This window comes from Syngnathoides biaculeatus, chromosome 22 (genome assembly GCF_019802595.1).
Source record: "Syngnathoides biaculeatus isolate LvHL_M chromosome 22, ASM1980259v1, whole genome shotgun sequence".
In the NCBI taxonomy this organism is placed as follows: Eukaryota; Metazoa; Chordata; class Actinopteri; order Syngnathiformes; family Syngnathidae; genus Syngnathoides; species Syngnathoides biaculeatus.
In genome coordinates this window covers 17,002,510-17,015,167 of record NC_084661.1, presented here as the reverse complement: position 1 = coordinate 17,015,167, position 12,658 = coordinate 17,002,510, and the positions used below count along the sequence as shown (strand labels likewise).

The following is a 12,658-nucleotide window of genomic DNA, read 5'->3' as shown; positions in this document are numbered from 1 at the left end:
TATTTTAACTAGTTTTCATTTTCTGCAAATAAATGCTCTAAGTGACAATATTTATATTTGAAATTTGGGAGTTATGTTGGTCATTTCTTTGACTACCACAAATGCTCAAATATATAAATCAATACAAATAGATGCTATATTGCTATAAATATATACATTTATATAGTTGCTATAAATAGCAAATGTTGACAAACTGATCCTTTTTTGGTGGTCTCCTTTTTTAAGAGCTATATACAAATAAATATTTAAAAATCAATAATTAATTTCAATATCAACGGTGGTAATATGTTGACCACATCTAATTATTTATTTATATGTATAACATTTATTTTGAAATGCCATTAAAGGATGTCATGTGTGGTGCAATACAAAATTATTGACATAAAATGCTTTTGGAATTGCCAAAAAAAAAATAATGAAATTTAAAAATCATAATAATTTGTAAATGTCAAGTCAATCTTTCATTTTCAAATTGGTTTGCTATGGCATGTCCTGTCTTTATCAAATATGAGTTTTATGTTGCGGGCGTCGCCGAACACTAAACAAAATATTTTTCTAAAATAATGATTTATGAAGTGAATACCGAAAAGAAAAACAACTTGAAAATATGTGAAAATAACCAGTTGCCACTGGTCTCTGCAAAAATTAACCTAATACTACAATAAAATATAGTGCTATCATCGAAAAATCATAATTACATCATAAGAATAGTGCACCAAAAACCAGTAGACACACAGAGAGAAGGACACTTTGGACAGTTTTTACTGCACATAGGATGTATCAAACATTGGTCGTAAAAAAGCAAGCGTTCACCCGTCACACATCACACACACACACACCACACACACACACACACACACACACACTTTTTGCTTATCAGCACATACAAAAGTTCTCTCCCATTTTAGAATTTTTTTTTTTTATGTCGCCCGCCAACATGTGATTTAACCAACAAAACAATGCAAAAATAGCAAAACATATGATGTAGTACTTTTGCACGAGATATTAAAAGATACAATTTTTTTTTTTTTTTTTTAAATGAATTGCGACAGTCAAAAGCGGAGCAGTCGTTCGCCGGCTTCAAGTTTAGTTGAGCATTGCACGCAATTTGGACGGCCAGTGCGTCCGATAAAATTCAAGAAAAATTGGTCAAATTCGGCGACGTTGCGTTTTGCCCAAGCTGCTGCGAGGCTAAACAGCGGAAAAAAATGTTGATAAAAGACGCTGAAAACGATTTAAAAAAAAAAAAAAACACGGTGACCAATCAGGAACTAAACAATCGTGGAAATGGTTGAAAACGACATTCTGAAACGTAAAATGTCACAAGTTTGAAAATAAAACTGAAAATGGTGACAGGGGAGGGGGGAAAAAAAAGTCAGACAAAGAAATGTGAAATTTTGAAAATTGAGAAAATGAGGAGAGTAAAAAAACAAAAAAGTGACAGAATGAAAGTGAAAATTATGACATGCGGGCATAAAAATAGTGGGATAAAAAAAAATGGAGAAAAAAAAGATAGTTTTAAAAACGCTGACTGGTTTAAAAAAAAAAAAAAAAAGACCAGTAAACAAACAAGCAAATACTGTATAAGTGGTAGATTTTTTTTTTATGTTGGAGAACACCCCCAAAAAATCTTACGCTTTAAAAAAAAAAAATGCCACGAGATTAAAAATAAAACACGAGAATACAAAATGTGACTGGTAAAGAAAATGTGCCAGGTAGAAAAGGTCATCAAAAATGTAGAAAAAAATGTTTGTTTAAAAAAATGACAGGTTAATTTTTTTTAAAAAAACTGTTAAAAACTGTAAAGGGTGAAAAAGCAACCAAAAAAAAAAAAAACTAACACTGATTGCTTAAAAAATGCAAATGCAAAAAAACGATTGTTACAATAAAAGATAAAAACATATTCAAAAGTAGTGATTTAAAAAAAAATAGCATGAGTCAAAAAATGATTTAAAAAACTGCCATGAAAGCAAAATAAAACTGTGAAAATCACCGCTAAAAATTGTGCCATGAAAAAAATATAGGATGAGTGAAAAAGGGTTAGGGCAGCTTTAACCACCAACCGAACGCGTCACATACTTTTTCCCCTTCAAACGTGCCTCGACTTGTGAGTGGAATTCATTGCGGGGATCGAACCTCGGAGCTCACTTTACTCAAACCGAATTTCCTTGTTGAAATGACATTTTTCGTGGCTTTCAAAAAGCCGTCAAAGGCTTAAAAAACAAAATATTAACACGTGACAGCATAAGACAAAGATCATTCAAAGAAAAAAATGTAAATTGGCCAAAATCTACCAATTTTTTTTCTGATTTTACTTTCTGGAGTAAAGTTAAATTCTCATGGCCAAAAAGTGATTTTGTGTTGTAATTCATATCTTTATTGCTGTAAGGATTGAGGGCCCAAAAAACAATTTCTTTTATTCATGATCTATTTTTGGAATTTATTGGCCTATTGATCGGGTTTCAGAATTTTGTTCTCAGTTTTGAATAAAAAAAAAATCCAACTCCTGTACATACTTTACTTTTAAGTCAAGGCCCCACTGTTGCTCACAGACTGACTTTTTATAACAGTCCATCATTTTATTTTTTTTTCATAAAAAAAAAAAAAAATGGCTGTAAATCATGCCTCTTGAGTCATAAAAAGTGTAAAAACAAAAATAATTAAAAAAAAAAAAAAGTGTCAGGCACAGTGCGTTGCGTAGCCACAAATAAATAGAGGGGTCGTATAAATAGTTCACTTGCGTGTACCTGAACTCGTTAGCACCAAGGAGGCGTGTCAGGGCCGCCATTTTGGAGGCAGCCCTAGTGCAAAATGGGTCCGCCGTCGCCGCGGCAACGTCATCATCTGCCGTATTTGACGTTGGCCACCACGCGGGGCTTGGGGGGTGCGGGGGGCTGCACCGCCACACTTCTAAAACAAAACAAAACAAACAAACAAAAATACAAATACCAGCAGGTGGCGCCAAAGAACTTTTTGAATATCCGACATGGCTTTGACCCAAGTCGATTGAATGTGGAATCAAGAATATTACAATTATATTGTATTATTATAATCATTTCCTATCGCCAGTTTAAATCCGTCCCGAAGAGGAGCGCTTGTTTTTCATGAAACTCACTTTGCCGAGTGGGGAAGCACGGATCTGGGTCCCGGTCTTGGTCCCGGCCTTGGTCCGGCGTGAGCGGCCTGCGGGTCCGCGGGAAGAGGCTTCTGGGGGGGGCCGGGCCGCTCCCCTTCCTGAAGGAAGACAACAAGATTACAGTAGCAGAGACTCTCCATTAGAGGGCGCTCCGAGCTAATGAGTGCATTGAGTTTTTTGGGGGGGTTAAAAGAAAATTAATTACAATTATTAACTGTAACATCTGTTGACGACTGCAATGTAATAAAATTGTCCATTAATAACAGATTGCCCACACCCCCTTGAATGAATGTATTTAAAATATCTGATATGGTATTTTTGATTTTTTGAAAACTATTTTGTATTTCTTTATTCGTGCATCAAAATTAAAACAACCAAATAATTAGATGAATTTTTTTTTGACACAGGCAACCAATCCTCGCCTCCTTTCCTGAGTGAGACCTGAACCAGCACCAAAATCAGGCCAGTGTGGTGCACAATCCAAACATACTGTCCAATAATAATAGTTACTATTATTAATAATTATCCAATAACTATTATTAGGAATCTAGTCCAAAATACTTTTATTTGTTAATTGACTCAATCAGCAACTTACCATCCTGCAGGTGTTGAGGGGGGCAGCGCCGCGGAAGGCGACGGCCGGCCTTCTCGCCAGCGCCACGCGGACGTGAGGATGAGGACGAGGGGGCGACACGCTGAGCGAGAGAGGCTGGCACCGGGGGAGGCGGCGAAGGCTGTGCGACGGGTACGGCGGCGGCGGGGGCTGCGCCTGCGGCCCACGCTGAGGGGGCTGAATTCAAGACGGACACTCGTTCATGTTCGTGCAAGGAGGCGTCGTTCAAAAACAAACAAAAAAAATCACGTCTCATTTGGACAGCCTCCATAGACGACCTGCGTGAGGGCAGAACCTCACTAGAACCGAGCCCCAATATTTCCGTCTTAAGTCGGGATTGGGAAGACGGAACATTTTCTCCCCGATCGTCGTCATGTGGTCTCGCTTGGATGTGGGCCGCAGCTAAACGGACCCACCTGTCTGAGCAGAACGGCGCTAGAACCGAGCCAAAAGCTCAGCGCTTTGTGTTGGGTCACGCTGTGGGAAGACGGAACATTCTTCTCCGTCATCCTCATGTGGTCCTACTTGGAGGTGGGCCGCGGCGAAGCGGGCCAAAACATCAGCGCTTTGTGTTTGGACCAGATGTTCAACGTGTACACATGAGCTCATGTGGCAAATTACCCCCCCCGACCACGACCTCACCTGCACCGAGCTGAACATCAAACATCCTCGGGAAATCCTCCATGATGAGAACCACATGCCTCAAGTGTGCAGCGGCTGGGGGGCGGGTCGGGGTGGGGTTGAGGGGGCCGCCCGCTTGCGCTCAATGCCAGCAACGCGCTGACATCACCACCCACGCCCAAATTTGACATGCACGGCCGAGCTGCAGCTGTATTGCGGTTTATTGTTCGCAGAGGTTTGCCGTTCGGGTTTTTAAGGACACTTCGCGTACAAAACGAGTTGGCCGCCTTCAGTGTCGTGCCGCAACATTCTGGGCAATATGGAGGTCAAATATAAAACCCCAACTGCTTGAAGCAAGCACACTGAACCTCTTTCTCCATCTTCCCATGGCCGCTTTTCGTCAATTTTGCAATAACCGTCGGTCCGCCGTACCTTAAAGATGGTGGCGCTGTGAGGCAAGGGCGGCGCCGGTCGGGAAGGCGACGCCACGCTCGTTGGTCGATGTCGCTTGGGGGTGGGCGGCGCGCCCGTCGAGGCGCTTACGGACCTGCGATGATAAACAGCTGTCAACAATAAAATGATCTCAGTTAGACATTTGGTTTTAAAACAAACGAAAAAAAAAAAAACCTGAATTTGTTAGTCGGATCTTTCTTGGCAGTGGACAGAACTCTCTGGAGGCTTTTCCGCTTGATGCACACCACCAGGGCGGCCCCCGCCACGCCGAGCAGCGCCGCCAGGACGCCCGCCGTCACGTGGACGCCGTCTGAAAAAAAAAAAAAAAAGTAGGCCTTAAAAAGTGACCTCAGCGCAAGAGAGAGGAGAGAACTTCGCTGAGTTTACCCGCCCGTCGGACGGGACCGCTGTCCACGCTGCCCCCGAAACCGGACGAGTCGCAGAAAGGGGGCGCGCGATGGGCCTCGCAGTGGCAGTTCTTGTTGTTATTGCACACCTGCCGAGAAAGGATGGGGATCGTTCACAAATTTGAAATCCAAATGGGAAATTCGGCTTTGAACGCCAATGCAATGACAAAAGGCCGCCAGTAGATGGCGGCGCTGCGTTCCTTTGGATTTGACGACAGCACCGCTTTTGAGTAGAAGCTAAAGAATGAGAAATCTGAAAATCTCAGCAAGGAAGAGAAATGGCAGGACGTGACAAATTTGGACAAATTTAGGAATCTCACAGCTGTATATGTATGATATGAACAGAACTTGAAAAGATCAGTCGCGACAGGAGGGTGCAAAAAATATGGAAAAGCCCATTTATAGGCATCAAATTTATTCATGCACTTCTGTGAAGACCTGAAAAATCGCTCGAGCCTTCCCGCTTTCAATATTGGACCCGATCTACGAGCACGTGTGCCGTCACGGCGCACTCACCCCTCGCCCGTTGCACTTGGCGGCGCACTCGTGCACGCCGAAAACGCTGACGTTCTGACACCGGCGGTTCAGGCACATCTGAAAAAACGGCGCCAAAGAATCCCCCTTAGATGACGGCGAAACGCAGGAGGAGGAAGTTATGAGGTCAGGGCGGCGGCGGCGAGCTCACCATTCCGCTACCGCACTTGGTCCCCGTCAGGACCAGGCCCGGGTCCGGCATGTCGTCGCCCAGGTAGACGTGCGTGCCGCGGCACAGGATCCTGCCGCCCTGCTGCAAGGGGATATTGGTTTCTATGGAGACGGCGTTGGTGCCGATGATGGGGCGGTTGGCGCCCCCTTGGCACTGGACTTTGCCGCATTGGGCGTCCCTGCGAACGTGGATGCAAGATTAGTGACGCCGAGTCACATATGCAGGAAAATATAGAAAAAGGAGGGCAGTGGGCACTTTAGAGTGCCTCGTTGTACGCCGTGAGTGCCCGCGCATCCCAAAGAGAAAGCAGAAGAGCCAGTTTACCGTGCGTCACATTTGGCAAACGATCCTTTGGCATCTTTGCCACAGTTGCCGTAGGGATCGCCCGCCGAGTTGACTCTCTCGAAGCAGATGCCGGGCGCGGCTTTGGCACCTGCAACGTAGAAGAAAAAAAAAAAAATTGATCAACCGGAGCGGTCAAGGCGGCGCCGCCGCCCTCGCCGTCGTTACCTCGCCCCCACAGCGTGACGCACTGCTGCTCGTGCGTCTGGCACACGCCGTTGTAGCAGTAGCCGTCCACGCCGCTACAGGCGTGCCCGTCGTGCAGGTAGACGTTGGCGGGGCAGTGGGGGGCGTCGCCCGTGCAGAACTCGGGCAGGTCGCACGAGTTGCCCGACTCGCGGCACGGGGTTCCCGCCGGCTTCAGCTGGAAAGGACGGGCGCGGGGTGAGCGGCCAGCGGAGCTCGGTCGGGCGTCGGCGGCGTACCTGGCAGTCGTGGCAGCACTGGCCGTGGGCGCAGGTGGCGCCGCCCTTCAGGGTGCAGCTGGTGGCGTTGCAGCAGGGATTGGCGCATTCCTGTGCACCCAAAACATGCCAACGAGTCAACGGCCTTCCTCGGCCTTTCCGGATGGATTAAAATCATTTCTTAATCATAAATAACGTCAAGTGGCGAGACTTAATATAATTATAATTTAACATCATCATCAATCAGATATAAAATTATATTTCTGTTGTAAATGTTCCTTTTGGTTATTATTGAAATAAAATGTTGAACAGCTCTCATTATGCCACAATAATAAGCAAAATGTGAAATTACTAGCTACTGTTAAGCTTTCTTGTTATAACGCAATTAATGCACGTTATTTAAATTGCAATACAGTTTATAATTTTTAAATTTAAGAAATGTAGAGGATTAGGATGTGCAGTATGTATAGTTTGCTTTGATTTGTATTCGTAAATATCAATTTGTAGACATACAAAATGTAAATAATTCAAGTTGAAGTTGAATAAGTAAATTGGAAAATTAAAAGTTATACTGTAAAAAAAAATTCTGATTTTATATTATAGTGTATATGTATAATATTAAATTCATTTTAAAATGATGGCATTATTTGTAATATTATCATAACATTGTCCGCCTTAAGAAGCACTGGGCACAGAGAAAAATAACATCAGTAAAAAAATGTAAACAATAAATAATAATTATAGTAATAAAGAATTTGAAATAGTAGAACATTGAAATGTGTGCTACTTTTTTTAAATAGAGAACCTGAAATCTGGCGGTCGTGTGAGACAAAGAGCTCAAATGTTTCCTCGGTGAATGTGTTGGCTTTGTGTTTCAACGTCATATCGCAGGTCGTCTATTTTTGTGGCGCGCGCGCGCAAGGTCACAACCTCGACTTCGCCGCAGTCGCACTCCTCGCCTTCCTCCACGTAGCTGTTGCCGCACTTCTGTCCGCCGTAGAGCACTTTGACCTCGGGCATGTTGAAGAGGCACATGCCCACCCCCTTGTCCAAGCTGGCCTGCAGGTCCTTCTTGCTGCAGCTGCTGAACACCGTCGGGAAGGGAAACCTGCGCGTGTGCAAACACGTTTCGGCGTTTACGGCGGACACAAAAACATCGACGGTCGGTACACACGCCCGTAAAAAAGGACGTTGTGAAAAAATTCTAAACCTTTTCCTCCAAGTGACCTACAACCTGTACGATTCATCTTCTTTTGGCTCTTTTAGCAAGCAAAATAAACAAGATAATGCGCTTGCGCAAGTGTGCACACCCTCCGATATCTGAAGATGTGGCTGTAAGAATCAACCAATCACCATTCAGAGGACACCTGCCACCATTTCAAGGGCCTTAATTTATGTTCGGATGTTCTAGTAGGCTTTTTTGCTGTTTAACATATCCTTGATATCTAGTACCAACGCTCGGTCCTCACTTGTTAGGCAATTCAAAGCACTAGTGCATTCTTATCGAGCAACTTTGTCTTGCTAGTTATGACATTGTGTGGCATTGTGGTTGAGCTGGTAAAGCGTTGGCCTCACAGTTCCGAGGACCCGAGTTCGATCCCGGCCCTGCCTGTGTGGAGTTTGCATGTTCTCCCCGTCCGTGCCTGCGTGGGTTTTCTCCGGGTGGGCACTCCGGTTTCCTCCCACATCCCAAAAACACGCAACATTAATTGGACACTCTAAATTGCGCCATGGTGAGATTGTGAGTGCGGCTGTTTGTCTCCATGTACCCTGCGATTGGCTGGCGACCGGTTCAGGGTGTACCCCGCCTCCTGCTTGTTGACAGCTAGGATAGGCTCCAGCGCTCCCCGCGACCCTTGTGAGGATAAGCGGCTAAGAAAATAGATGGCTGTTTGGATGCCATTTCTCCACAACTAAATACATAATTAAGTGTTTTTCATATTGTTTCTGGATGAGCTCGCCCGTCCACGCCCGCCAGAGCGTTTGTTACTGTTACTCATCCTCAAATGACGCACGAGCGACGGGCTCGACAGGCAAAGAAGAACCGAAGCAGGCGTTTCTAATAACAAATTCCATAAATCCCACGGGACACATCGGGCGGCAACGCACGTCATAACTTATCCTGTCATCATATTTAGTCACGCACACATATCGCCACAGAGAATCGACGGACTCCCTCACCTGCAAACAACCTCAAAGAAACCACACTAAGAGGATCATAAAATATCAAGACCCTGCTTCTAGCATGTACACCATCGTAGACCCACGTTGCAGAGATGACCGAACTCTGTACTTCAATTAATAAACACAAATCATCTCCACAAGAGGCTCACAAATAGAATTAGCTACCGTTCTCGTTAATAACACGATAATAAAAAGTGACATGACGTCGCGCATGCAGGGGCAAACAAATGTACGCACTAGCACTCTAACGCAAACACCGTTAAGTCATTAAACTCAACTTTGGGCGTATAACGGAGGAGTGGAAAATCATTGGGGGGTGGGGGGGGTTCACTAAAGTGCTGCTGCGGATGAGCAACACTGAAACGCTGACAATGGGCCGCCTCCTAATCCGCGAGGCCTTTTTAAAAAAAAAAAAAAAATGGAAACCGTGATTGGGGGGCGCGAGTGTTGCCCCCCCCCAAAAAAGAGGCGATTGGAGACTCGTGCGTTTGAATACATTGTCGCGTTAATCCCGTTTTAAGAAGCGCACGCCGAGCACAACGCGGAGCGATGAGGATTATTTGCACCCTAAAAAAAAAAAAAGTCACTATTTTTATGCAGTTATTATTTCTATGTTTAGCCCTCGACATTTTCTCAAATTTAGAGAGCCGGCGCGCAAACAAAAACGTGGGTTTAAAATATTCAATAGCGGGCCATTTAAAAAAATGAAAGAAAAAAAAAACTCAGAACAAGACAGTTTTCACGGGTGCTGAAGTATTTATCAGTCGCCACGGAGACACTTTCTGATATTAAATTTGCATGCGTGTCAAAGAATAGCGACCGGCTGGGAATAAAGAAGACGGGACGGGGGAAAAAGACACAAAGGCCGCATTGCCACCTAAAAATAGCAGAAAAAAATATGACTTAATATTGTTCCACCAAAAATAGTCACTTGACAATCTTTTTCATGACTTGACTGACATTATTTCAAAACAGTTCCTCTTTTTTGAGAACTGAACATGAGAAGACGAACGAACACGCCAAAAGAAAGATGAAACTCGCTTCTTCTGCAGAAAATCTAAATTTGTTCCTACGTTTTTCTGTTCTTGAGCAATCAGCAGTAGAACTCGGGTTGATTTCTGCAAAAACAACGGTTTCGGACCAAAAAGTGGAGAAAACGAGTTTTTGGTTATAAGAAACGTCACTGACTTTTGACGCTGGTATATTTTATTTTATTTTATGAGACCTCAAACGGTCAAACAACAAAAGTCAGACAGAAAAATAGAAAAAAAAAATGCCGCCACCTACAGGGCTCGGTCATTCATTACAGTGCTTTACAAACCTGTTTTACACAGACAAGCTGGCCGAGAGACTTTTCTACCCATTCAAAAAAATACTTGCGGAATACTGGATTTAAGTATCTGCTTGCAAACTGTTGGAATCCAGTTGACGAATAAAAACTCCCAGGCAGTTGAACGACGTAAAGAAGAGAGCGGGCCGGATGTAGCCCGTAAGCCATAGTTTGCTCACCCCTGATCTGTGAACTTGCCTGTTTTTAACTCTCCTTAAGTCGTCCACGCAGGGTTTAATGCGTGCTGTGTACTGTACCTGAACTAATCAGCCGCCCCCTCCACAAAGACTCAACATGGCCGCAGGCCGTGAGCGCAGCTGCGCTCTTAAAAACAAAACAAACCCCGCTGCGATGTCACGGAACGATTTGGGAAAAGATGCACCGAAAACCACGTTTGAGAGCGCGGAGACGGGCGTGCTCACCCGGTGGAAGGAGTCATGATGCAGCCGCCGCGGTCCGCCGTCGCCCGGCAGCCGCACCCCCGCTCGGGGGTGTCGTGGTTCATGCCGAAGTTGTGGCCCAGCTCGTGGGCCAGCGTGACCGCCGCGCCCAGCGGGTTGTCCGAATGATCCTGGAAAAGCGGGCCAAAGTCAGCCGCGTTGACGCGCTGGCGGAACGTGACGCGGTAGACGAGCGCTTCTCAGGGATGTGTTCGCGCTTTTATGGAACGATGAAAAAAAAAAAAAAAATGGTCATAAATAGCCTTTGAAAAACGTGCAGTCAATCCCTATTTACGACTCAGTACGTACCAGATGTGCACGCAATAGGTGGCAAGCTTATTAAAAATAACGAAAACACACGTGAACGTATTCTTTAGCACCTGTGTCTAGAAATGGGAGAATATCGTATAACATCACGTTGAAAATTTCCAAATAAAAGGCGAAGCGTGCTTGCTTTAAGCTGTTCAGTTGAAAATTACTGTAAAACTGATACGTGAAACAAAAGATATTTGAATATTGTACATTTAAAGACCGGAATGTTCAACCGGACGTTGGATGTTTGTCCTGATGAATACTCGACTAACTGAACTGAAATGCCAAAGACGGGCGAACATAAATTAGCATAGCTGTTACGGTAATTCTACACCATCAAACAACCGTCGTCTTCAGGAAATGAAGGCGGACGAGTGCCACTGGAACCGTTTTCGCAGTCTGAATTAGTAAATCTATAAAATGAGAGGCCATTTTGGAATCAAGTCAGCCTGTAAATATATTGAAGTATGTTGTGTACTAAAAGTCATTACGGGATGTTGTATGTGAATAAATGAAAAAAAAATCATTTTAATCCATCTTGGTTGTAACTTAATGAAATGTGGGAAAAGTCGAGCGCTGCGACGACTTTCCAGGCGGCCCGTCGGTTGCTCCAGGTGTGCACGCCGTTAAGTAAAGACGCTTTCACCATCGTAACCGTCAATTTGTGCCACATGGGATGACGAGAGCACGGAAACATCTGCAAAGGGGCCGTAAACGTTGATTCAAAACAAAAGGACAAGCTGACGACAGGCTCGGGTTTAAGATTACAAACGACGGCCGCCGCTGTGTCCTCAGAACTTTCCGGCCTCGTTGGCATTGCGTTTCCGCTCGGACGCCGCGCTCGCGCCCGCGCGGGGGCGCTAACGTACCATGACGATGCCTCCGGACTGGTCAGCCGTGCACATGCTCATGATGGGCGCCATGCCGATGGTGGTACCCTGGAAGTACACCCCGCTGACGGGCGGGACGAGAAAATTATTGCACGAGAAATATGCCAATCTTCTGTAAAAGTACACGACATTCATTAATAGCTATTAGACATAGTTATGGTCTGAGTAAGCAAAACTTTGTGTTTTCTTGGCTCAAATGATCACAAGCTGGCGCCAAAGCAATATTTTTATATTAGACGTGGCTTTGGCCTGAGCACAAAGACAGCAAATAGGCTTAAGAGTTTTCCAGTGAGTAAAGGAGGATTTGGTACCCCCACCCCTGGCAAAAGCAAATCCCACCTGATGAGCTGGGCGTTGTCGTGAGGTTTGCGAGGCAGCAGCTTGACTTTCCTCCAGTCCAGGAACTCGTGCAGGGTGGTGAAGGGGTCCTGCGTGACGGGACACTTGTCCACGTCGCTCCAGACCTCCAGGCCCACCAGGGCCACGCGGATGTTCAGGGCCCTGTAGAACTGGTCCAGAGGAAGGTGAGGGAACGGGGCCGTGAACCAAACGGACGCCTCCTTTCCGCCCCGCCGACTGGTCGCTTACCTTGTCCACGTAATTGGCGATCTCGGCCAGGCGCTGCTTGACTTTCTCCACGTCCTTGCCGTGCTTCTGAAACTGAGGCGCCGACCGTTTACAGATACAGTCAATACTCGGTTCTCGAATGTCCCCTTGTCGAACAATTTTAAGCAAAAATATAAGATACATTTCTTGAATTTTTCATTATATAAAATATTTAAACTAGACATGTATTTCTACTGTGCAGTTTATTATCAGG

General features: G+C 45.0%; 1 protein-coding gene across 2 annotated transcripts in view; it reads right to left on the bottom strand.

The window, feature by feature from the left end:
* Positions 1-1,663: 1,663 nt before the first annotated feature.
* Positions 1,664-12,658, bottom strand: part of LOC133495911 (disintegrin and metalloproteinase domain-containing protein 12) — a 35,252-nt gene continuing 24,257 nt past the window's right edge. For both annotated transcript variants that reach the window (XM_061810964.1, XM_061810965.1), the window contains exons 8-23: positions 12,427-12,498; positions 12,178-12,347; positions 11,818-11,902; positions 10,619-10,767; positions 7,613-7,790; positions 6,704-6,793; positions 6,447-6,642; positions 6,261-6,369; positions 5,916-6,114; positions 5,747-5,824; positions 5,211-5,319; positions 4,998-5,133; positions 4,803-4,917; positions 3,732-3,926; positions 3,116-3,234; positions 1,664-2,910 (exon numbers count right to left, since the gene is read on the bottom strand). In XM_061810964.1, coding sequence (XP_061666948.1) covers positions 2,841-2,910; positions 3,116-3,234; positions 3,732-3,926; positions 4,803-4,917; positions 4,998-5,133; positions 5,211-5,319; positions 5,747-5,824; positions 5,916-6,114; positions 6,261-6,369; positions 6,447-6,642; positions 6,704-6,793; positions 7,613-7,790; positions 10,619-10,767; positions 11,818-11,902; positions 12,178-12,347; positions 12,427-12,498 — 2,070 coding nt within the window. In that variant the 3' untranslated portion in view covers positions 1,664-2,840. The remainder of the gene's footprint in view (positions 2,911-3,115; positions 3,235-3,731; positions 3,927-4,802; positions 4,918-4,997; positions 5,134-5,210; positions 5,320-5,746; positions 5,825-5,915; positions 6,115-6,260; positions 6,370-6,446; positions 6,643-6,703; positions 6,794-7,612; positions 7,791-10,618; positions 10,768-11,817; positions 11,903-12,177; positions 12,348-12,426; positions 12,499-12,658) is intronic.